Below are 26,605 nucleotides of genomic sequence, written 5' to 3' on the forward strand. Positions count from 1 at the left end.
CCTAATTTGATGATGGTGTACGACATCTCCAAAATGTTTTTTATCTACAACAAACCAAACTCCAGAATATAACTAACAATCCCAGATTCTGCATTTAGGTGAACTATAATAGTCTGATGTTAAAAGGGAGATAGACTAGCTCTGGTCCATAGCTCTAAATAAACGCCAATGCAAAAGCATTAGAGCTATGGACCACAGAGCTAGAGATTGACATACCGGTAAGCCTACTGTATTTTACATTTATTTGGCTATTAAATTATGGTGTACATGGAAATTATTCTGTATATATGAGTGCACTTTTAACTATTTAAGCCCTATTTTATACTGTTTAGATATGTGGGAGGAGATTGTGCTCTTTTGCAGTAAAACAAGGGAAAAGGCTACCTTTGTCCCTGAGGCAGTGAGCAGAGCATGCATTTCCATCGTAAGGCAAGGCAAAAAAAACCTCCCCTCTGCTGCTGTGAGCAGAGGGAGCTCAGACACTTCCTGAACAAGCGTCCAGTCCAGAGGCTTCAGGGCCAAGAGAGGGTGCAAGCGACTTGTAACCGTCGCGGAGGGAGCAAAAATGAGGTAATTTCTTTTCCGTCTTTTGTGTTTTGGTCTGCCAGCCTTATATTGTAACAGTCCAGCTCGGTCTGTACCTGTTTGCCCTGCTTTGGTAGCTTTTTAACTGACGCCTTGTCTGTTTGGGTTTAGAAACACTGAATTAAGATGACTGGTAGTCTTTCAGGAGGAGAGAGGATCACATCACACACGTTTCTTTTAACACAGATGCAACGATAAAAAGCCCGTCGTTAACGACGGCTAGGCTAACCCCGGTGCGGGATCTCCCCTCTCCTATCTATCATCCCATCTCCCGGTTGTATGTCGAGCTAGGAGGCAGACTGAAAACCTCCAATCCGTAGCCTACATGAGCTTTTTGTTTTTACCCACTAGCCCGTTAAACCTTGCGGCGAAAAGGAAGTTTAATAGAGTTGGTAAAGGTAGCTGTAGCCAACTAGCAAGACTAGCTGCTTGCTAGTGGACAGGCTTAACTGTCCTGCATGTATTATCTGTGTTAAACTAAAGTGTGACACTGAAGTATATGAATAATTTTGAAGACAAAACCACAACAGTTATTTTGGCACTTCGTCAGTCATTGTTTTGGGTCCAGTCCAGGCATATTTACAGTTGGGTAGCATTTTTGTTTCAATAGCTAAACTAACTTGAGCTCACAAAATACAAATATTGAGCGAGGAATATTTATTTAACAAGTCTAACAAGCCTGAATATGTAATTGTTATTTTATTGCCCGTTGCAGTGAAACTTAGGACCTGATCCCTGCAGTTGATATATCTACAACATATTTAGTTTTCATTTTTCCTAAGAATATAAGCAATATTTTCCATAAATTGTGATGCAACAAAATAATTGTATTTGACAGCTGTCAACAAGGACGGTAACCTCAGATGAACTAGTAGTTCAATGTGTTTAACTTTAGATAGTTCACAGACTGCCGAACAAGGTGTGAAGCCAACTTGTATAAGCAGATCTTGAGTCACAGCAATGGAAACAGGAGATGTTTTTTGTGGCTAAAATGTTCCTAGCTTTGGTCACTCAGCAGGTCATTGTGTGCATGGGAGACAAAATTAGCCTGCTGGTATTCTTGCTGCTGTGTCCCCGCCCTGTGTCAAGGACATTAAAAGTGCAACAATGGGCATCAGCAAAGTTGTATTATTTATCAGAGCTGGACATCAGTCAAGTATTGATTTTGTCTGCAGTACTGAAGTTATCTTATCACCCAGGCAGCGCTTATAAAACTTCATAACAGTACCTTTATTTGTCTGACTGGTGCTTTTGAGTGACTGAAAAAAAAAGATTACAGCTAGCCCGATCTAATTATAATAACGTTGAGTCACTACAACAGCCTAGGGATCCTAATGGTAAAAATCACCTTTAGTCTTCAACCTGGACTTTGGAAGATGAAGGATTCTGATAGATCTAGATAGGAGCCAGACCAAGTTGTGCTAAAAGTAATCGATAACATTGCAATATTTATGGATCATTCAGCTACAAATGTAAACTGAACACACAAGTAGGAGATAAAAACAAATCATGTTGATTGTTGAGTGAAATATCAAGTGTACTAAATAACTTAAGTTATATTTTTTAGTATAAGTTGTATTAACCCATTTAGACCTGACAACGATTCTACAAATGTCTTCTAAATCCTGACAGTTTTCTGAAAGATGCATGTTTCTATGTCAGTGGTTCTCAAACATTTTCATGTCAAGAACCCCCAAAATTATATGTAATTGGCCGTCGACCCCCATCTGAAAATATGATGTTACAGGGACGCCCCCAGAAGCAAAGATTAGAGTTAAAAACGTTCGCTCTGAAAGAGTATATTGCCAGATTTTCACGATTTTTCAAAAATGGCAGACCTACAACGTTGTAGATCTGCTATTTTTCAATAGCCAAAGTATAACATAATACTAGAAAAATTGATAATTACAGGATACAAAGGATAATCTACAAAAGTCACTCTGGGTGATATGTTGCTTGCTTAGCTACACATTAAACTGTTATGACCGGAGGTCATCAATGTGTCCTTACAGGGACAAAATGTGACTTGGTCCTGTCCGTGGCAAATTTTAGATTTTCTTTTTAACACGCACCATTATGATGTTATTTGGATCATACGACTCAATGTCCTTTAATATGTGACACTTATTTACTATATAAATATGGCACAGTAGGGGTCAAACTAGTCCTAGTGGTTCTCAAATCAATGTTGTTCTATTTGAACAACACTCAGAGTTACAGACCTGTTATGGTCATCCAGGGCTAGCTCTTTGTGTTTCTGGTAATATTATTGTCCTGGACTCATTTTGTCCGTGGCAAAAATGAAATTTTGACACATATGTCCACCACAAGCCATCATCGGGGTGACTTCTGATTATGACATCTCAGGCACAAAAACCCAAGTGTTTCAAAACATAAGCCTAGAACTGTCAAATTTGTAAACTGCCAACAAACTTCAGACCGTCTTGAACCTGAACTTTGATGTTTTGAAGAACCAGAGTTGCTACTTCTAAATCTAAAAAGCTGTGTTTCCACTATGAAAATCCATGCTCATGTTACTTGTAGGGCATTCTATTACCGGTTTTATTAAGGCATTTATTTTGTAAGGTATCACAAATATATTTTAGATGCATTAACCAGGGCAAAGAAAATAGCATATAGTGTACGTTCACAACACGTTCCAGTGCCATACGTTGTGGCCTTGTTTCATCAATTTCTTAAGACAAAAGACATTAATTGTTTCTCAAAACAAACCTAATATAAAAAAAATAAATAACAATAACTGTTGTAGCAGGTACCCTGGCAAATTAGAGAACAAGACCGTCATGTTCCTGTAACGTCTCATCCCAAAACGACGTGCTGCCTCAGCCAAGGCTGGTTGAGGATGTGTGATTCTGAGTCACTGTGGCTTTCATCAGTCACGGATTGGGGTTAAAGTTCATGTTAGGATAAATGGAGATCTTCTTGTCTCTCTAGTTCTAGTTGCCTCACCCTCCTTATACAATCTGTCCCACATATCAGCCAGGAGAACTTTATTGTCCTCCTTCCATTTCTGATGAATGCTAGTGTGGCTAATGGCTATATGCTCTAGCCATAATGCCTCTTGCTTACTGCTGGTTGCTGGTGGTGAGGTTAATTGATGTGATCCAGAACCACAGACATGGCGTGGCTTATTCCACATTGGCTGCTCTTGTAGCTTCAGCTATATCTCAGAACAAATTGAACAAACTTCATTCAATTTTGTTACTTGACGGAAATGTTAATTCATTGAAGTATCCGAGTAAAAACAGTGGGTTGGCAATGGGGCATACCCAGTCATCTTTCTATCGTGTGGCTCTGTCTGTCTGTCTGTCTGTCTGTCTGTCTGTCTGTCTGTCTGTCTGTCTGTCTGTCTGTCTGTCTGTCTGTCTGTCTGTCTGTCTGTCTGTCAAACCAGTGGTTGTTGTGTTTATACTTATTGAAATAATCAAACTTTAATTTCATTGTGTTAAGTAGGGATGTGAAAGGGAAATTCTTGGCCGAAAACTGAATACCGAATAGGAAACAGTTGGCCGAAAACCGAATACCGAATATTCGAATATGATTAATATTATACATCTTTTTTCCTACCATTGCTGTCATGGCCGTACCTTAAAGCTATACCTGATTTTATGGCAAAATAAATGGTTATGGCAAAACTTAACTTAAATAATAATCACTATTATGGGTCCATAAAACATTTATTCAGCCCTTTTGAATGCATTAATTGCACACTATTCGGTGATATATTTTCTGCCTATTCGTGCCGAAACCGAATAGGCCGAAAATGATTTTTTTGCCATTTTCTGCCGAACATTCTGCGGCCGAATATTCGGTGCATCACTAGTTAAAATAGTATGTTTAAGTACAGAATAAATAATCTCTCAATCACCTGGTAATGACTGTGACACAGTCCTGTATCTGAAAGGTCAGAAATGCTGTCCTTGCAACCACAATGTTTCCAGCCGGACAGGTCTAGTCCAGAATGCCACTTAAGCACTATATACTTTGTTGTACAACAAATAGCAAAAATATGTTGACATACAAGCTTGTAGATGTTTGGAAAATTTGAAAGATTTAGAAAGCTTTTGCCTATAATCCCATGTTGAAAGTGGTTATCACTTAACATACCTACACCCGCACAGTATCATTGGTATGAAGTGTAACTGAATATCGCTGTTTTAGTATCCTCACTTATTAACCTGAGTTTGATTCTACAAATGTTATGTTATGGTTATGGCAAAACTTAACTTAAATAATAATCACTATTATGGATCCATAAAACATTTATTCAGCTCTTTTGAATGCATTCATTGCATACACTATTCGGTGATATATTTTCTGCCTATTTGGGCCGAAACCGAATAGGACGAAAATGCATTTTTAACCATTTTCTGCCGAATATTTTCTGCGGCCGAATATTCGGTGCATCACTAGTGTTAGGTCAAAGGTGCTAGGGGTTCGCTGAAATATTGCCCAAATTTGGAACCCCCATATGTCATAGATGTGTAATAGAGTAGACGACTGAAACACCAGGTTATAGCTACATGAGTCTGAGACATTGAAGCCACACCGTTCCCATGATTTTTTTTATTTTTTTTTATGGATTATTACCCTTTCTTGTCATATTGTAGAATGGATGCGTTATGTGCCACTATGAGCATGACTTTGTCTACTATTTGAACCACCACTTATAGGTACTTTTGTAGCATTGATTGTTTTTACTGATTGTTTTCTCTCCTTCCTATCCCCTTGTGCAGGAACACACACGATCTATGGGAGGGAACATGAGCTTCGTCTCCAGCAGGACACCGCCATGACTTAACACAGAGGGAGCCGTCTTGTTTTACATTTTTTTTATGTATTATTGTTTTGTTGTTAGTCGACTGTTTACCTGTGCGGCGGTGTCGTCGTTCACCCTCCCTCTACGAGGAGGAACAAATTTCCGAGGATGAAGCGAGGATATTAATTTTGGATTAAAGACTGCATCTGTGTCGTCGCACTGCCTGCTGTTCACTCCGTGTGTCTCAAGTTACGGGCGCACCTATTGTTATTATCTGTAGCACTAAATAATTATTTTGGGCCAACACGTACAACAACATTTTCCACAGCAATAATTATACATATCTACGTAGCCTCCTTGCCAGAGCAAGGTGTGTTTTTATGTTGTTGTTTTTTTTTTATAATAATCTAAAGTGAATCCGTTTTAGGCGCAACCTAATGTTTCCGTATTGTCCCTTTTTACGTTGCGCTTTATTTAAAAAGGAGAAGAAAATAGTCTGTAGTGATGTCGCGTGGCCGTTCTTGACAACAGCGAGTGCTTTTGAACTGTTAATTTAAACGCATCTTTATTTGTGCTTAAGTGGCGTTTGTGTAAACACACTTTAATTGACCTCCTACTTGGGGAAAAAGTGGAATAGTTGAATCCTGTTTGCCTGGGATCAGGTTTTTTTTCTTCTGAAGTGCCCTCCATCATTTGCCACTGGATAGTGCTGAGGAACTGTATAAACTGGTGGCACTTTAGATCAAACTGTCTCCGATCAGCTTTATGAATAAGGCATAAGGACTGGCGAACAATAAGCTGCACTTAATGGAATTGCAGGATAAAGCACCTTCAACTGGAAGCTGTCGATTTGTTTCCCAGATCAATAAGCAAATGGCTACAAATAGTTTATTTTGTCTTTGACATTATCTTTCTTGAATCCAAGCTGTAATCGCGGGAACGCAAGCAAAGATGACAGCACGATGTCACAGCATGACGCCACGTCGCCTTATATAGACTGGCGTGTAATGATGAAAAGTGTGCATTAGTACTAGTGTATTAACGCGAGGAAAATAATCTGTGTGTCCCGTATAAACCGGCTACCTACATGCAGCCCTTTTAAGCCCCAAGGTTCTCCCCCGAGGTAACGGGGAACCTCGGCGATACAAGCACTGAAAGAATGTTGTTCAAGGAACGATTCAGGGATGAAGTTTTGTGACTGACTGACACATTTTGGGGTTTTTCCTCAATCTTTATAAAGAGCTTGGCCCAGTTTACTCATTTTGAAACGGCTGCCGTCCTCCTGTTATATAGCAGAAACCTCTACGGCCGTCCAAGCTCTTTTTTTTTTTCCTTCACTAAACCAAAAGCCGAACACCATGCGATCCCCAGACCCTCCCGTGCCGTCCCCGGCAGAGGCCCTGCTCCACAGCCAGTTTGCCGACTGGGGCTCGGGCACCAACGGCAACGGCGGCAACAGCTGTCCCAACAGCCCCAACAGCGGCCCCTCGCCGGCCGCCTCCCCCACCCAGGCGCCGGTCTCCAACTACGCCCTGACGCTCACCCACACGCACGTCCACATCCAGCGCCTGTCGCCGCGGCCGGGCAAAGAGGCCCGCCTGCTGCTGCCCCTGTCGGAGCTGGCCGGCTCCAGCTGCCCCCGGGCGCCCGCGCCCCCCTTGCTGGTCCTGTACTGGTACCCCCCGGGCAAGAAGAGGAAAGGCGTGTCCCGACGGCGGCAGGTCCGGGCCTACCTGGCCGAGAGCAGGCCGGAGGCGGAGAAGTGGTCCGTGGCGGTGCAGTGTCTGCTGAGGGGGGTGGTCGTGAATCCTGAAACGGGTGAGTGTGCATATATTTGCGCGTGCGCGCGTTTCTAGTTATGTGTTCAGTCCCCTTTTGTGGGACTTATTTATTTGGTGAACAGAATAGTTTGGTGTGTATATAGCAGGAGTCACTCTGACAATAATCATTTAGGCACCAACATGGATATGTACTGTTTATTTCCTGTTACTGTGTACTACAGGGGCTTTCAACTGATTATGAACCAGCAGGGACCACCACACCTGACTGAGAATCAACCTGGGGACCACCGTTGTGTTGGGAGGGGGGATATGGGCGTTGTGTGGGGGGGAAATTAACCTTCCATATTAAAATCATGTTGCTATTGCAACTTGCTGTATGTATGAGCGAGCAGACACATGCAATTGATTATGGGCACATACATTTCCTTATAATGGTGACTCAACCAGGCAATCCTGTACAGTTTCTCTTGAGATTCTATACCTCCCTTTTCTGTGGAAGTTCTTGACGTCCGACTTCCCAGTAACTGACGACATCGATCGAGCGTCATCATATGTCGCCACGTCATTTACTGCATTGTTTCTTGTGGTCAATACAATAAATTAAAATACAAATCTTCACTTCTCCCACATTACTAAATGCATGGTCAGGGACCACATGCAATACCTTCACGGTCCACCTGTTGAAAACACATGATTGGTGTACTAGAGGTCAAACGAGGTCTGTTGCCTCAGGTGACCAGGTTGATCCAGGTGTCCGGTAACGGTTCATGTTCGTTACAGTATCTGGGTTGGCCGACCTGCTTTCTCAAGAGCCTTCACGCAGCCAGCCAAGACGGTTGTATAAATAACAGCAGTGTAAAAAAGAAAAAGAAAAAAGGAAGACTTTTATTGATCCCTCTAGGGATGGGGGGGAAGATTCCCTTTCAGCTTCAGCCAGCTGATGGTTGGCTGCTCAGATGTTGAGTGCTCACTCAGCGGGGAGGTTAATCAATTCGGTTGTGGAGCAGCAGGCACATTTGAGTTCCACTTGCAACTTACTTTGTATAACATTTAACCAATTATCTCTCTCTCTCTCTTTCTCCATCCCTCTCTGGGTTGTTCTCTGTCCTGCGCACACATGGTCTGTATCATTGCATCACCCAGTGTAGACCCTCCGTAGAGACATAAAGGGTGGGTCGGCTGCCATTTCCCACCCCTCCTAGTACCCCCACCCCACCAACAAACAGACGGTACTGATACAGCTGTAGCGTCTACCCCGCTTGTCTGTTGCGGTGTATAGGCCTCACCTTTCTCACCACTCACCATGGTTCTGTTTACACGAGGCACATCCGACCGCCCCGACCCCCGTCCGTCTGTGTTTTCTTCCACGTCTACTTCCTCCCTTCCCGATACCCATACTCCTCTAATATACCTCTCCCTGATATCCCCCTCTCTATCTGTTTGCTCCTCCGTAAAGCAGGGCTGACATAACACAACACATCCGCGTGCAGGCTGATAACAGCCTGCCCCATAATATCGCTGATGTGTGTCCCCCTTTTTTCTTAGAGCCTTATCATCGCATTCCGTAAACCGTTGTCTTCCTCTGGTCCCTGTCATGCCTCTCTCCGCTCTGTCACGGTATTTATTAACTGCCCCCCCCCCCCGACGTCCACCGTTGTGCGCGCCCCGCCCACTTCCTTCCGTGATGTTCCTGTAATGTGTGATTGAGTGAACGCGTGTGCCGTCTGATCTCGCTATTGAAAAATAGCAGACCTACAAGCTCATAGCGCGCCACCGAGTGGCGCGCTACGAGCTTGTAGGTCTGCTATTTTTGGGAAAAAAATCGAAGAACGACTGACGTAGAAACATAGCTTTTTCAGAAAACTGTCAGGACGTAGAAGACATTTTTAGAATCTGATCTCGGGTCAGAATGGGTTAAGACATTGGGGCTAACAGTGGCCCAGGCGGCAGAGCGGCTGCTTGGGAATCCGGAAGCTTCCTATTCAACCACTGTCTCCTCCCCCTGCGTTTAGTTTCTGAGGGGCTGTACGCCCAGCTTTGTGTTGCGTTTGTACCACGGAAATGATTTGATTGGCCGAGCATGGTATAGTGTGATTTTGTTTTTACCGAACCTCAAATGACGTCACATTGTAGGCTCTACAGAGCCGAACCGACTTTTATTCGGCTCTAAAATAGGAGTATGAATCGGCCCTAACTGCTACACCAACAAGTTGGTGGCTTGCTGGTTGTTTTTGGTCCCGTCCCCCCCGTCCCCCCCCCCCCGCCATGTAATGCACAAAGCGATAAAGGCGCTATATAATTATTCCTGTACACATACAAGAATGTGGGGGCATGGCCAAGGAAAATCAATCATTGTCTTGGAGGTGCATAACAATACTGATATCTTGCCTTTGTTTGTGATTCATGTTTCTGTCCTCTGCACAAAACTGTGTTTATACGCATTGTAGTGCAGGGACCGGCAAAACAACAACAACATACACCATTTCATGAAAAATTATGACGGCGTGTCCAAATATTAGTTTTTTGAGCTCCCAGGCCACAAAAAGGAGCCAAATCCAATGTGCCACCAAATGCCTTTTGTTCGCATCTTCAACAACACTTTGACACGGTGACAACGGTTCCCGTTGCTTCCCCCTATTCACACATACTAGGGTGTGACATAACCGTATAGCGAAAAGAATACTGCAACATCTTGTCTGGTCTGAAATTCTAAACGGTGTCATAAACCACTTAATCAATTAACACCGGGGGAAGCATCTGTGCCGTGTCATTTTAGCTCATTTTATCTACGAGCTCACAGCGTGGCACGTTGCCGCGCTGCGAGAGAAAAACATTGTTGATGGGTCCAGCGCTCCCTAATCTGTCTACCGTTTGAGTTTTAATATATGCTCCTATATTCAGCTTGACAATAAATGGAGAATTTACGTATGTGTCTGAGCAAATCGGTATTTTTGTCCTACACATATCCCCCCCCCCCCCCCCCCCTCCTATACCAAATATGTTAATAGCCGTCGACCTACAAGCTCACAATGCATCACAAACTTGCGACACGATGTGATCTTGTAGATCGGCTGTGTTGCCAGAATGCCTGTGACATGCCCAGAATCGAAGCACTAAGGGTTCATGTGGTTAATAATGACTGATAGATATTGGATACATCTCATCTTGTTTCCACACCTGGTGGGTACTTTGTGCTATCTTCGTCTTCTCGAGTGTCCTACGCGGATGTAAATGATTCATAGATTCTGCTTCCTAAAGAGCAAGAGTGACGAACAGCAGGAAGCCGAGAACAAGTCGGATTGACCTTGGGTGTGCCAAAGGTCCCAGGCCAAGGGACAGAGAACAAGTCGGGATTGACCTTGGACGTGCCAAAGGTCCCAGGCCAAGGGACAGAGAACAAGTCGCATGATTGACCTTGGGTGTGCCAAAGGTCCCAGGCCAAGGGACAGAGAACAAGTCGGGATTGACCTTGGACGTGCCAAAGGTCCCAGGCCAAGGGACATGAGAACAAGTCGGATTGACCTTGGATGTGCCAAAGGTCCCAGGGGAAAGGGAACTCTGTATTAATGACAGCTAGAGAGGCTGATGAGACTTAGCAGTGTAATGACAATGTTTGTCCACTAGTTGTTGTATGCTCTCTAAACATACAACTTTTTGAGCCATATTTTCAAAAATAGCGAAAAGAGCTGATCTACAAGCTTGCGCCGCGTCATTACATTAGGTGTTGTGATATTGCACATCAGCTATTTAAAAAATATATGCTGTCATTCTTCTTTTTTTGTTGTAATGACAGAATGGAGATGAGGTTATTTTGGTTAATTATGTTTCTTTGTACCGTCGGATCATTGACAATACGTTAAAATAATAATTTTTACATTTTTAGTGAATAGGATATCGTCACTGAATATTGTACGTTGTTTTTGTAGAAACCTGCCGCTAATGTAGAGGTATTTTAAATGCTTCCCAGCCATAATTAAATATTCCCCAACCATAATTACAGTTTAGGCTGACGACATTGGTAGGCAATGGTAGCTTTCCTTTGCCAATGCAGTGAATTGCTGATTATGCCCTTTGCTTTGAATTAGGTTCTTCTCACACTACATGCCTTTTTTTTTTTTTTAATGAATCCTTTTCTCTTGTTCTTGTTGCTTATGTTACATCTCAGAATTCACACGAAGTCTGCTACCTCGACCCCGACGACTGATGCTATTGGTCAACCCTTTCAGTGGGCGGGGCCAGGCGATGCAGTGGTGCCAGACGCACATCCTGCCAATGATCAGAGAGGCTAACATCAGCTACAACCTGATCCAGACAGGTAGCACACACACACACACACACACACACACACACACACACACACAGAGACCCAGAGACATACACTCATACATCAAGTTTTGTTTGTGAGAAAGGTTGAGTGCCAGAGTGATTGAGGGTACAATTTCATACTGTCAGAAAACAAAATATTCCCCAGGGAGGAAGGGGAGGGGAGGGGTGGGTGTGTTTACTGTCTGGTGTCAAACATCCATCTCGTTTTGGCCCAATTTGTCCCACAGAGCTACACGCAACTCTTCAATAAGGCATGCTATGTCTGGGTGATTTGGTGCAGAATCAAATCACTATATTCTTTGTCCTGTGGCCATCCACAGTGATATGAATCCATTTTGGGGGCTGATGCACAGACGAGTGGTGGCTGTTTACCCACGGAATATTGATGAGCAACTTTGCATAGACAAAATTACAGTTTCCATTGCATTATTTTCCTGAACAGATTTGGATTCGGATACATCACACACACACACACACACACACCCACCCACCAGACTTCCTTCAACAAATAGAAAATATACAAAAAATGTTTGGACATTTGGACGTCACGCCAGGTTTTAATATTGAAACACACGTTTATTCATTGGCCTTACCATTATATGCTGTGCTGTCATGTTATTTAATACATTTCAAAATGCTGACAAATCGGCAATAAACAAGGAAACAATAAACATGTATATTTTCCGGCCACGTGTCTTGTTTTTCCCCAAACCAAAGAAGTACACTTTTATACATCCACAAAACAACAGCAGTGTTGTTGTTGCCTGTTGTTCAACTTCAAACAAAGTGCTTTGGTGTTTATCCCATTCTGACCTGAGATCAGATTCTAAGAATGTCTTCTACATCCTGACCGTTTTCTGAAAAAGCTATGTTTCTATGTCAGTCGTTCTTCGATTTAAAAAATCAGATCTACAAGCTCGTAGCTTGTAGATCTGCTATTTTTCAATAGCTAAAGCATAGCATAATGCTAACACCAAAAGGGGTTCCCTCCCGCCCAAAATGGATTAATGCTGTGTTGTTGTCGTCTCAGAGCGGCAGAACCACGCCAGGGAGCTCATCAGAGAGATCCGTCTGCCGGAGTGGGACGGCATCATCATCATCTCTGGAGACGGCCTGTTGCACGAGGTGGGTCTCCAAGGCTGTGTGTGTGTGTGTGCGTGCGTGCGGCCGTGCGCCTCACATTTTGATGAGTAATTATGTACTTTGTGCCCGTATTGTTATGTGGGTATTGATGATATGTCCTTGGGACTAACTGTCTCCAGTACATCTACACTAGACACGCACACACTAGACTACACTTGTGTGTGTGTGTGTGTGTGTGTGTGTGTGTGTGTGTGTGTGCGCGCATGATAAAAGAGCCTCACATTTTGATGAGTAATTCTGTATTTTGTGTCCGTATTATGTGGGTGTTGATTATATGTCTAGATTATATGTCTAGATGTACTTCAGTACATCTAGACTAGACTACAGGGTGACTGTGTGTGTGTGTGTGTGTGTGCAGGTAATTAATGGGCTGATGGAGCGACCGGACTGGGAACAAGCAATAAAGACCCCGGTGGGCATCCTCCCCTGTGGCTCTGGAAACGCCCTGGCCGGTGCCATCAACCACCACGCTGGGTAAGAGATGCGTTCTGCATGTCTGTTCCGCATAATACCGTACTCTGCTGCATATTTCTCACGGCACGAGGACATACAGTCCATAAAGTCAGCGATGCAAAATGTGAATTTGAATTTGATGCAAAAGTGAAGATTACGTTTTCCGGCTTGAGCTGAACATTTTCATAACCCAGACGAAACCAAACCTCCACCAAAACCTCTTTGCTGAAAACAACCGATCTACAAGCTCACAGTGCCTCACGCTTCGACACTATGTGAGCTTGTACATTGCCTATGTTCCCACAATGTTTGCCTACAGTAAATGACATGCCCGGAATCGGATAGGATTCAAGGGGTTAATAATGACTGATAGAAATTGGATACGCGCCCCTCTCTGGCACTCCTAAGTGATTGCTCATCTTGTTTCCACACCTGGTGGGTACTTTGTGCTATCTTTGTCTTCTTGAGTGTCCTACCTGAGTGTAAATGATTTATAGACGCTGCTTCCTAACGAGCAAGAGCGACGCAGGAAGCCCGTCCTATGAAATGAACTTGGACGTGCCAAAGGTCCCAGCCAGGCCACGATTACATTGGCCAGCTTGAGCTGAACAGACATACCGTTGTTTGTATCTGCTATGGAAGTCCCAGATAGTGGTTGGGGCTGAGCAATATCGATACTATATCCATAATTATGATGACGGGTGACTATAGAGCGTCGCAGTCCCGCCCCCTTTCACGACGACGCCAGGCCCAGGAAATAGTTTCCAATGCATTTGTCCCATAGACATTTCAAAACGTATTTATTTAAAGACCTTATAAGCGTCGTGACAAATCATGACAACAAACACAATATTTTGGACCAAACAAATAATTACAAAGAAGAAAAACAAACAAAAATTTTTTTGGTTTGTTGTCATGATTTGTCACGACAAGAGTTGTCTTTGTCCGCGGCGTAAACGTCTTTAAATAAATACTTTCTGAAAAGTCTATGGGGAAAATGAAAGAATTGATTGCGTCCATATCGTCTTGCCCTAATCATGGAGTAACACGAAAGACATTGATCCATGGTTGAACTTGTGCACGTAACGCTAGGGGAAAATGCTCTCTGCTGGGGTATTGTAGGCGTTTATTGAATATAAAAATGTTTTATCCTAACGGCAAAGTTAGCTCACTTGATAACAATGACTTGTTTTGAGACCCCCGACACGGCTGCTTTTACACTGTCACCAATATGCCCTTAATATTCACATCATAAGTATTCTGTGTCGGTGTTGGTGCTCATAAATGCTGTATCCTATTAACAATAACCTGGATAAGCTGTTATCCCACCTATGCAAAACTATTGGTCAAGTTACCTGGAATATTCTAATTATAATCAAAGATAGTGAAAACCTTATTCCATTTACTGATGGATATTCTAGTTGGACTGTAGTGTCACTGTAGTTTCAAGTCATAGTAGTGAGTAGTTATTAAATTATATATATATATATATATTAATATATAAAATCTCAAATGTATAGGCAGTCAACTTATCTGCCCTAACAGCTGCTAACGGATTGTAAAACTAGATTAATTTACATTGACTAATGTATGACACAAATCAGCTGAGTCATGTGGACCAGCCCACTGTGAATTTGTCAAGCGGTTTATAAATGTGTCAGCATGGATCAAGATAAAATAGCCAAGATGTGCAGAGCTTAATCAGGGCTGACCTTAGGACTCTAGATAGATCCCTCCACACACACACACACACACACACACACACACACACACACAACACAGATAAGTTTGACGTTGATATCGTTGATGGTCTGAAGTGATTGCACCGTGATGGTGTAATTGGGGAAGCTTGCGTAAGTGATCACTTCCTCCCGATGACAACAATTTGTGGTCAATGTCTGGCCCGGTGGTTAAGTCGCAGGTTTTGTCTGCTTGTGCCTGGATCTGACGGCAGTCAACACTTTTTAGCACAGATCTTGAAAATGTAATATCACTTTAAACTTGTTTTTTTTTCATATGGAGGACTGTGCAGATTGTGTCGGTGCTGCTAAATTCGTTATTTCGTTGATTTGTGAAGATGTGTCTGCTCTTGATTGATTACCCATTTTGGTGTTTAGCTATTGAAAAATTGCAGATCTAGGTCTGCTATTTTTGAAAAATCTTAAATATTTATTTCAGAAAACTGGAGGATTTAGAAGATTTTTTTTTTAATTTCGACGTCGGGCCTAAATGGGTTTTAAAGGGTCTTGGCAGGTCCCTTTCACTGTGTGTGTGTGTGTGGGGGGGGGGAGTCTTCTGCTTTTGTTGATTTTTTTTGGTGTGATTTTTGCTCTCGTCCTGAGCCTGATGCTACGTGTCACTCCTAGTCCTGTCTCTCTCCCTGTTTCCTCTCTCTCTCTCTCTCTCTCTCTCTCTCTCTCTCTCTCTCTCTCTCTCTCTCTCTCTCTCTCTCTCTCTCTCTCTCTCTACTGTGTACTATCAATAAAAGCAAAAACGGCCCCAAAATATATATAGTCTAAAAAATATATTCAAATCTCAAGGGCATTGAGATAAGTTACAGGTTTTAGGTTTCTCGTGTGTTATTTGCAGAATAACACTGTGCACAGGAGTCCTCCACACACACACACACAGTCTTTGTAGTGGTGCCAGTCCATTAGGCAGAAGGATCCAAAATGATAGTCTTCAAGAGACAAAAGTGTTTTATTCTGGACGAAGCGGAGTAATGAATATTTGCCAGAAACAATGCCCTGATGCTTTTAAGGTTACGGTAAATCTGCTGTGCTGTCCCGTGTGTCCTCGGCTAAAAGAGGAAAACAAGCGTGTCTTCTTTATCTCAATCCAGTTATCTGACCTCTATCTATAAAGAGATAGAGAAAAGGACTCTGTCTTGTGGCTGTTTGCCTGTTTAGCGGTCCGCCCTTTATCTGTATCTGCGGGCGATGGCGGCATGCACTTTCACAGTTTGTTCTGTTGTCCCTCGGTTACAGTAGTGTGGAGTACTGTACTTAAGTACAATTATGAGGTAGTTGTACTTTAAATGAGTATATTCCAATTTCCAATACTTTGAATTCTACTCCACTACATCTCCACAGAGGCAAATGTTGTGCTTTTTCTCCACTACATTTATTTGAAAACCTTAGCTTAGCTACTAGTTACTGTGTAGATTTTCATTTATATCATTACAAAACACGCACTAACCATATCGGCGCCATATCCATTTCGGGCCATTTGAAAATGGCAGATCCACAAGCTCACAATGCGTCGCGATGCGACACATTGTGAGCTTGTAGATCTGCTATTTTCAAAAGATTTGAACTTGTGAAATGGGACATTCTTGTTTCCTCAGTTATGACATGTGCCTTCGCGAGCCCCTCCTCCTCAACTGCTGCTTCCTGCTGTGCCGCGGCGGGGTCCGCCCCATGGACCTGGTCTCCGTGACCACCAGCCCGGACCCCTCGCATCACGGCCGCGGCGGCGGCGGCCCCACCTCCAGGCGACTGTTCTCCTTCCTGTCCGTGGCCTGGGGCTTCGTGTCCGACGTGGACATCGAGAGTGAGAGGTGTGTGCGTGCACGTGTGTGGGAGGGAGGGGGGGAGGGGGGAGAGAGAAAGACGGGGCCCTATGTGAGAGTAAGGTGTGTGTGTTTGTGTTGAGAGAGTAGGTGCTAGTATTGGCTTAGTTCTTGTTCATTTCTTTGGCAGCCAATGAGTTAAATCTAGTCATTGAAAATAGTTAATTTGATGCACCGTGAGTGGTGTCTACTTGGTATATTATTCCACATATTTTAAGGATGGAACGATTTCCAAACTGAATGCAAAATTCCAAGTCCTCTTCGGTCAATGGATGAACAACACGTTTCTGGATGGCCCAGGCGGTGGCGTAACCGTCTAAGCACCCGACTGGTAATCCAGTCGCAGTGTGCCGCGGGTTCGACTCCCGAGCCCCGACACGGCCCTTACTGCATGTCTTCCCTCATCTCTCTCCCGTTTCCTGTCAGCCTACTGTCTGTCCCTTCAAAAAACCCAATAAATAGACCAACCAACCAATAGAAAAAATAACAAGTTTCTGGATGTATGTAAAAAATGTTTCGTAAAATATAGCTTGATGAATGTCGACTTTCCCCCTTTCCAGATATCGGGGCTTGGGCTCGGCCCGTTTCACCCTGGGCACTCTGGTACGTATCGCCTCCCTGCGCTCCTACAAGGGCCGCCTCTCCTACCTGCCCCCCGCCACGGTCGGCTCGTCGCCGCCCCCCAGGAGGCCCCTGTCGCGCAGCATCACCGAGGGCCTGGACGCCTACTGCCGAACGCCCATCCACCGCACCTGCTCCGACATGGGCCTCAGCGAGCAGCTGAGCCTCCGCCGCGGCGAGGGAGAGCGCGAGCGCGAGCTGGAGCGGCAGCGGGAGAGGGAGCGGAGGCGGGCGCGAGCCCGCGGCGGCGGGAAAGGCGGCGGCGGCGGCGGCGTGGTGCGGGCCAGCAGCCTGGCGGAGGACAGGGAGCGAGAGGGGGAGGCGGAGACAACGACGACGGCGGGCATGGAGGACGAGGGGCCGGGCGCCGGAGGCTCGGAGGCCAGCGAAAGGGACGGGGGGAGGACGCCGGACGGGAGCCTGGAGGAGAGGGAGGACGAGGGTCGAGCGGAGCAGGACTCGAGCGAGATGGAGGAGGAGGAGGACAGAGGGGGGAGGGACGGGGTCAGCGGCGGCTCCGTGGAAGGAGAGGGCGCTGTGCCAACGGCAACGGAGCCGGGGAAGCACTACGCGCCCGACGCGGGCCGAGGGGGCGGCGGGAGGGGGGACCGGGAGGACGAGTGTTACCCCGACGACCTGCAGGAGGCCCGGCAGGCGCTGAGGAAGAACTCTGCGCCGTCCAGCCAGATCGCCAACTCTCTGTTCGGCCAGCCGCTCCTCGGCCAGCACGCCGACACCGAGTCGTCCGTGCCGTACGGCGAGGAGGACAACACGGCTCTGAACGGCACGTCGTACTACCAGAAGGACCCTTACCCCCCGATGGACCGCGAGCGCTCCCTCACCATCTCCTCTCCCTTCCGCCACTCTCCCTTCTCCTACAACAAGCCCAACAAGAAGCTGGACCAGAACCAGAACGCCGTGCGGCCCCGGCCCCTCTCCCTCCTCCAGCACCACCCCCACTCAAACACGCTGCCCCCCAAGCTGCCCTCCCTGCAGTCCCTGTCGCCCACGCCTCCGTCGTCGCCCTCCTCCTGCGCCTCGCCCCACGCCTCCTACCTCGCCCCGCGCCCCAACACGCCCAGCTCCGCCTCCCCGTCGCCCTCCTTCCGCGTGCCGGCCTCCTCGTTCAACTTCGACCTCTCCGAGCCGGCCGGCGGGGGGCTCGGCGGCCGCTCGTCGTTCGCGCCCTGCGGCCTGCCGGCCAACTCCCCCCGGGACGACCTGCTGCCCGCCCTCGACCAGCCGCTCCCCGCCCGCGACTGGGTGAGCATCGAGGGGGACTTCGTCCTGGTGCTGGCCCTCTACCAGACCCACCTGGGCGCCGACCTCCACGCGGCGCCCCAGGCGCGCTTCGACGACGGCCTCATCCACCTCACGTTCGTGCGGGCCGGCATCTCCCGGGCCACGCTGCTGCGGCTGTTCTTCGCCATGGAGCGGGGGACGCACCACGCGCTCAGCTCGCCCTACGTCAGCCACGTGTCCTGCCGGGCGTTCCGGCTGCAGCCGCTGTCCACGCGGGGAACGCTCACCGTGGACGGGGAGCTGGTGCCCTACGGACCTCTCCAAGCGCAGGTCAGAGAGACTCTTCTTCAACCAGACGCTTCTCCTCCTGGTGTTCTACTGAACGTTTTGGTGCCATGATGTGTGGTACTTTGTGTTCTTAGTAGGCATGTAGCAATGTAGCGATCTTATTTTAGGGGGGGGGGGGGGGCTAGTGAAATATGTGAGCTTTAGTCATATTCCATCATATTCAATGATGGAGAGAAATTAGTCACTTTCAGTAGTAGAGCACTGTAGAGGGGAGCTGTGTGTGTCTGTGACTGTGCCCAGGTGATGATGGTCGTTGATGCTCAACAAGAAAGGCAATTATGTTTCTGCACTGTCAAAAGTAATGCTACTGCTTTTTATTTGCAATGTAGTTAAATAGAAAATGTGAAAAAAGCTCAGGGGGGAGATACATTATATACAATTAAAAAAACAGTAATGAAAAATCGTATCGTGAACCTCATATCGTGATACGAATCGTATCGTGAGTTGAGTGAATCGTTACATGCCTAGTTCTTAGTAGTGGCTAGAATTTCGTTTTATTGGTCATTAGGATATGAGTTTGAAAACAAAAAACGCACACCACAAGTACATTAATAATCTACTACTGTACTTAGTGTACTACTACACTTAACAACACTCGGGGTGGAACGGGTCGATGACTACAAGTATTTGGGTTCATGTATATTTTCTTCCCAAAAGGACTTTCTAACTATAGGAAGGGTATGGCCTGGTCAGCCTGCAATGACATGCATAAGATCTGGTCATCCCAGCTTGGTAAGATGTTAAAAGTAAAAATATTCAGGACGACTGTTGAGCCGATTGTACTATATGGCTCCGAGACATGGACACTTTCAAAGAAACAAGAGAATCGGTTGGATGGCACTTACACCCGCCTTCTAATGAGAGCGCAAAATGTTTGTTGACTAAGACTAAGGTAACTAGACTAAAACAATTTTCACATGACTAAATAAGACTAAAACTAAATGGCGTGTTATTCAAATGACTAAACGCCCAAACCACACCAGTTGGTTTGGGTGTTGCAACTGGTGTTGTTTGGGCGTAAGACTACATCACAATTTGCTGTCAGAATTAACACTGCAGAACAGCAGTCACCAAAAAACACGTTTCGACCTATTGGCCTTCGTCAGTGACTGCTGTTGGATTAAAAGCTTAAAGGACTACTTGTGCGTGCTGTGTTGTTTTCTATCTCAGTATTGCTTGGAATCTGCACCCGACTAAGGTCAAAGACTACAGTTCATGGTGCTGTGTGTAGTTGTCAGACTACAGTTCTGGTCGGGTGTACTTGAGACTACAGAACTGGTGCTGTGTAGTTGAGCCTTGAACTGAGTGATATGATTTTGAACCCTGTTGGGGTCATTTATTCTTAAAGTACATGTGCCCATGATTGGCACACTGTCAAATTTCACCCGGAGGCTTATCTCTTACTTTGACATTTGGTCACAAGTAAGACAAAATCTGAGAAAGAGCCTGCGAATATCGATTATTTTCATAGCGATTATTCTATCGAGATTATATTTATTGCTGTGGAAAGCGCTTTTCCATCCCGTTTGCTCTACAAAGAAATAGTTTATTATTAATGTTGGATCTCTTTTTTAATTAATTGAGAACACCTGAATTGCTTTATATAAATGAATCGCAAAAAAAATGGAAACTGTGTTGTTATTGCTATTACAAAATACATATTTTATCTAATCTTTGAATCAATTACATCGATGGTTAGATTCGCTGTTGCAGTAAAGGAAAATAGACTAGCCTCTAATCTCTTGTCTTTCCCATCTCCACTTCAAGTCGTGTAAAGTCGCTGTCTGTCCGGCAGAAACCTCTTTATCTCCATGTTCAAGCTTTTTGTATTCCCCCCCCCCCTCCCCCCCGTAAATATACGCACTACTCGATCATACTACAGCGCTGCGTCGTGCACACAAGCATCGCCTAAGTAGCAGATTGTAGATCTGAATTCTGAAATGTAACAGCTTTGGACATATGAGGTTTTTTTTTCTTCACCCAACACACAGACGATAAAGCAGATATCCCCGAGCTACCGCAGTTTGTGTCTGAAATATTACGTAATCCAGCGAGACGAGAAATGGAGCCGCTTTTAATTCCGCATCACTTAAGGCTCCCCGAGGGACGATAAAAAGCCGTCTCTTACGTTCATAACACTCAGCCTGAGAGCTTTCTGCACATGGCAAGTGTTAAACATGTGCAATTCAATAACTTAAACTCGTTAAACTGGACTCGAACAACCATATTTTGAGATGGGGGTTCCTGCGGCCAAATGCATATAATTCTGGGGCTCCTTGACGTGAAATGGTTTGAGAACCACTGATTCATAGAAACATAGGTTTTAGCATTATGCTATGCTTTAGCTATTGAAAAATAGATCTACAAGCTCATAGCACGCTACAAGCTTGTAGGTCTGCTATTTTAGAAAAGAAACGAAGAACCACTGACATAGAAACATCGCTCTTTCAGAAAACTGTCAGGATTGTAGAAGACATTTTTTTTAGAATCTGATCTCAGGTCAGAATGGGGTTTTAAGGTTAATCACTTGAAATGGGAGCATATCGCTGCTTGTTGCTGTATTAACGCCACCCCCCCCCCCCCCCCCACAGGTTCATCCCTCCATGGCCCGTCTGATCGTCGGCGACCCCGGAGAGAAGATTACCAGATTCTGACCCGGTGGGATTTGCCGAGCCGAGCCGAGACCTGCTGATATAAGATGATGCAGCAGCGCCCTCATGAAAATGACGTAATATCTGTTAGCAGCTCTGCCCGAGAGGAGGAGGAGGTGGTGTGGGGTGGGGTGGGGGGGGGCACTAAAGCAGCCTGGATTGCAGGGCTGGTTTTAATGAAAAGGGATCACCCGTCCGTCCGTCCGTCCGTCCGTCCGTCCGCCCGAGAAACACGAACGCAGGGATTATAATAGCGAATGTGGAAAATGGATGGGAGAAAATAGGAAACAAACGCGCCTCGTTTGCACAGCTGTCGCATATCACAGTGAGCTTTCACACATGCCCCACTCACTCCCCTCCCCTCCCCCCACCCCTCCCCACCTTATGACACACTGCGGAGGATGAGAACAGCCAGCCCCAGTCCCAGAGGATACCAAGAGGGAAGAAGAACAAGTTGAATGTTAATGGGATTTTGTTTGTTTGTTTGTTTGTTTCGTTTGCAGCACTGCATGTGTTGTGATGTATACATTCTAGTATGCATGCATGCAGAGGAAGCACTACCTTGACGTATTTCTTTTTTTATGCCTTATTACGGTGAGTCCGAGATGACCGAACCGAGTCTCGAGGAAAGCCACTCTTCGGACAAGAATTATGATGTTATATTCGATCTTGATGGTGATACAAAAAGACGAAATCCTTCCGTCCCCCTCGAATGAAATGCCTTATCCTTAACACTGTCTGACTGGGACTATACAATCGATGCGACTTTGTCCTTTAGTTTTGTTCTTGGGTACACAGTACACATACACAGAAGATGTTTAAAATTGCCTTTTTGCTCAACAAATCTCCACGTTGCATGTCAGCGTGCATCCGTCCGTCCCCCAGAAGAGCAAAGACTTTATTATGAACTCATAGAACTATAGGGTAGAGTCACCGTAACTTTATATCACAGCAACACTACTCTGTACCGGCCAACACGATTTATGTCTCCGTCAGTCCACGAGGACGGGGCTTAGAAACACACCTGAATCCTAGCGAAACATTCTATGAACATTCTAGGACAATAGCTGATCTACGATCTCTGGTGAGCTTGTTAGATCAGCTATTTTCTGTGAAGATATTTAGTGTAGAGGGACAAAAGGAGGGGGACCTCCTACAGACCCCAGGGGGGACTCCGCTCAACTACGTTTTATAGGGTTTTAAGCACCCGAGATGATTCTTGTTTTTTTTCCTGTTTTTCCTCATGAAAATGCCAGTCACGTTTAGAGCAACACTGAAGGATCAATCTTTTCAGGGTGAATACAGTCGTAGGATCGATGGTACTGTTGAACAGTGACCATGACCGATCATGTCTTTGTTGTTTTGTATAATCTGCCTGTTTTTTCTTCTTCTTAGAAGATGGATGCAGCATGATGTTGATGATGTTAATGTTGATCTCGGGACGTATAACTGAAACATTATCGAACGTTTCTTGAAAATATTGCCTGAGGAAAAGCCGAAGCTTCTCGTGTTCGTCGTGGCTTTTTAGAGGCTGGCTCACTTTTTGAGTAATCTTCTAGAACCTTCACAACCATTGACCCCTCACTGCTAGTTCTCCTTTTATTTTGACTCCAGACATGGTCACGTTCTCTCTCTCTCTCTCTCTCGTAACCTGCCTTGGAGAGTGTAATATCAGGAGACTTTTCTTTCTTTTCTTTTTTTTTTTACCTCTGTTGTACGTGTATGACAACAGTTGTAGTGGATATTTTAGTTTGTTTCGGAACAAAGCAGGACGTGGAAACACTAGCATGGGTTCTAGATGTGTAGATGGACCGCAAGATCCTGGGTGTTAATTATCTAAAACCACATTGACCTGGAGTCCCTATTTTGGGCATATGTCGTCATGTTGATTTTTTAAGGGCAAAACAAATAAACTAAAGAAGGGAATAATTAACTAAGGGATGAAACAATTTACATAATGATATTATTTCCCCCTAGCAATAATGAAACATTATTCTTTCGTGGTCCCAAACGGCACGGAGCAGCAAAAGACATAAATAAAATGTTCTTTTAATCATGGAACACAACAACCGAGTAGCCTGTCTCGGAGGCATAACTTTCTGTAAGAATCAAACGTTTTTTTTTTTTTTTGCAATTATTTTTAAATGGTCTCAATGAGATTCTAGATCAGCTAGTTTTGCTATGTGTTGTATCATGAATAATGTATGGCTTACATTGGTTAAGCCCCATTTTATAGTTTTTGAAAATGTTTGGAATGTGTTTTAAATCTTTGATCATTTTTGAAAGTCTTTGCCTATAATGACAAGATGGGGACGGCCAGGTCGAAAGTGGTTAACTCTATGGGTCTGTTTTTACATGCTCGGGCCTCCATTTTGCGCAGCTTGTAACTAATGTTATTAGTTAAAATAGTGGAGAAATACCAGATCTGCAAGCTCACACAACGCGTCGCTATGGTAGCCGGCTTAGGTCGGCTGTTTTCACTATCTCAAAGGGTTTTTTCAAAATCTTCTAAATAAGATCGATGATAAGATTACTCGTTAAGACATAACACGCTGCGCATAATGGGGCCTTTGGAGTTCAATTAACACTTCAGACTTTAGCCTACTGTGAAACGTTAGGTAGAACAATACCAGAACAAGTTAACTGCATATAGGGTAATGATTTGTCTGTTGTATGAAATGAATCACATGATATGAGATGACCTACAGTAGCCGTAGAGGGAGCGGGAGGGGTGGCAGGGGGACACTGAATTAGACTGCACATAAGTTTTTAACGGGTAGGATTCACTGATTTATTCTGAATCTGTTGGCAGCTCTGAAATCCCACCATAACTCAAAGTAAAATCTCATTTTCTCCCCCAGTACATGCATACAATTTGAAATGTAAAAGAATAAGCCTTCTCAAAAACTCCTGTTCAGATGTCACATAACCGTTAGGCTATAGAGCGCCGAAGTCCTGACGTCACTCGCTCATCCCCTGGTTCATGGAGGTTTTTCCTCTATGGAATAACAATCGTCTCGTATAAGAATTGTGGTCCAAAAATAAACAAACTGTCTATCTGCGATATTGCCGGGGAGGTGTGTCTGTATCGTTTACGACAGTTTCTAGAGAAAATGTAACTAATTCAGTAGCAATAGCGTTTTCTCTTAGTCAGTTGAGTCTTCATATCCATATGAATGTAACGGCCCGGGATGATTCGTTTATTTTTCAAAAACAGTTCTTATATGAGGCGATCTAAAAATCCCCCTAATGGGGAATGCAAATAAAATGTACATGAACCTGTGGACTTGGCGCCCTCTACCGATATTGACGTCAGACTTTGGTGCCCTATGACTGTGTATCAACTATTTTAAGTGGCAAGAAAAAAAATCTAAACGGTGAAATGAACCAGAGTAGTAAATCATGCCGGTATTCTTGGTTCAACAGGCAGCGTTAGGCAGCGTTAAGCCTACATTTTACTCCATTGTACATCGGTGTTGCTTTCTTAAAATAGAACTTTCCAATCACGTTGAGAAGCGACACATTGTTTGTCTTTTAATATGTTATTTTCGACACGCAACATTGTTGTGCAGTGGCGCATACATCAATCTACAGATCTCTGCTCTGAATTGGCGGCCTTCATCTGTAACCTATCCATTACGTCTTTAAAAACCTAAGCTCTGCTCCTGTTGAATCTAAAATTGCGTGCGTACTGTAGCTACCATGGCAGAAACTGTACACTTGCATATCGGCTGACTCGTCTTTGTATACATTTCTAGAATGAATAGAATTCTGCTTGTGTGCTCGGTCAGACGCAACAATGATGAACCAGATGTCTATTTGTGGGTATATCGTTCATTAACAAGAATGCTGTGTTTTTATCCAGTGCCATCTCCCAGCACCAAACGAGAGCCTGATTTATATTTAGATGCGGGCCAGTGTTGCGTGCAACAATAGCAGATCCATAAGCTCACACTGCATATCGGGAGATGGGGAACCATGTAGACGTCACCGTCTAAGCGCCAGCTTACACTTTGATCTATTTCTAGCGTGCGCAACCAAGTATAAATCAGGCTTATTTCTTGGTCAGGTCTTGGACAAATACCATTGTGTTCTTATGCCTTCCAGTGTGTGATATTGACTCCACACCACTAGTCCATCCATGGCCTTGGAAAAGGCAGATTTGTATTTTATTTTGTGCTGTAGGCAGACTACTCTCCAGTAATTCCACTGTACTTAAAACACATTAAAAAAAAAAGAAGCAGAGCAGAGAATTTCTGATCTAGACGGCTATCATTACAAAATGCGAGAATCTTTATAAACTTTCAATTCATGTATTGCAAAAACCCTGTTTACTCAATATTAAGAGATTTGTGATGATGACCTGCTGGACATTTTTCTTTAGCCTTGCATTGGACCACAATGTTTTAAAGCAATTTGATACCACAATGTTGAGGAGGGAGGTGCACATCAAACGCCCGCCCCTCCTTCATCGATAGTGCCAGTAAAATGTCTTGTCTATAGTCAACTGTCTGTAAGGAAATTGTAATTATTTACTAAACTGATGAAATATATAATATACGTATATAATGTACAGTTCATAGATATATATGGTTTTGAATAAATTTAACTTGGGAAAAAGTTCTTGAGCAAAATCCTCTGCTGTGTTTTTTTTTTTTTACCTCACCACCACAACACGTTTCCTCATGTAGTGTAGAACAGCCTGTGAAATGTTGGGTTTCATGCTCTGGAACAGAGGAAAATGAGTCTTATCAACAACATTCTTTGGATATCTGATGCCATTGTGTTAAGATGACCTAATATATACACACACGGTACACACTATCATTCGTCTGGTGTTTCACTCGGGTTGCAAATACAATAACAAGGAATGGAGGAAGGCCTATTAAAGAATTTGTCAAGCATTCGTGGCATGACGTTCACGTGCAATATTTGCCTGTCCTACTTCCTCTCTCAATGTTCTCTCTCTCTTGTCTTTTAGCCACTTTGAACCTGGCTTCCCTATATAAGGAATAACAGAATGCCAAAAAGAGGGACTGAAGCTGGACCGAAGCCATATTCTTGGCTTCCGATCCTGATTTTGTAGAGTCCAAGAACGCCGATG

At 44.5% G+C, this 26,605-nt stretch overlaps 1 protein-coding gene across 1 annotated transcript; it reads left to right on the forward strand.

The window, feature by feature from the left end:
* The first annotated feature begins 506 nt into the window (after positions 1-506).
* sphk2 (sphingosine kinase 2) lies at positions 507-26,513 on the forward strand. The gene is made up of 8 exons (XM_080769029.1): positions 507-570; positions 5,343-7,183; positions 11,312-11,461; positions 12,503-12,597; positions 12,974-13,089; positions 16,415-16,627; positions 17,200-18,832; positions 21,442-26,513. The coding sequence occupies exons 2-8, from the start codon at positions 6,724-6,726 to the stop codon at positions 21,502-21,504; spliced, it is 2,730 nt and encodes a 909-aa protein (XP_080625155.1). The 5' UTR covers positions 507-570; positions 5,343-6,723; the 3' UTR covers positions 21,505-26,513.
* Positions 26,514-26,605: the final 92 nt, after the last annotated feature.

This window comes from Protomyctophum bolini (genome assembly GCF_963924005.1).
Source record: "Protomyctophum bolini genome assembly, chromosome: 7".
Lineage (NCBI taxonomy): Eukaryota > Metazoa > Chordata > Actinopteri > Myctophiformes > Myctophidae > Protomyctophum > Protomyctophum bolini.

Bases quoted from the DNA above. Each gene is read 5' to 3' on its own strand.
- sphk2 (XM_080769029.1), top strand. From the start codon at position 6,724: ATGCGATCCCCAGACCCTCCCGTGCCGTCCCCGGCAGAGGCCCTGCTC. The intron at 13,090-16,414 runs GTAAGAGATGCG...TTGTTTCCTCAG, and splicing joins GCCATCAACCACCACGCTGG to TTATGACATGTGCCTTCGCG. The intron at 18,833-21,441 runs GTCAGAGAGACT...CCCCCCCCACAG, and splicing joins ACGGACCTCTCCAAGCGCAG to GTTCATCCCTCCATGGCCCG.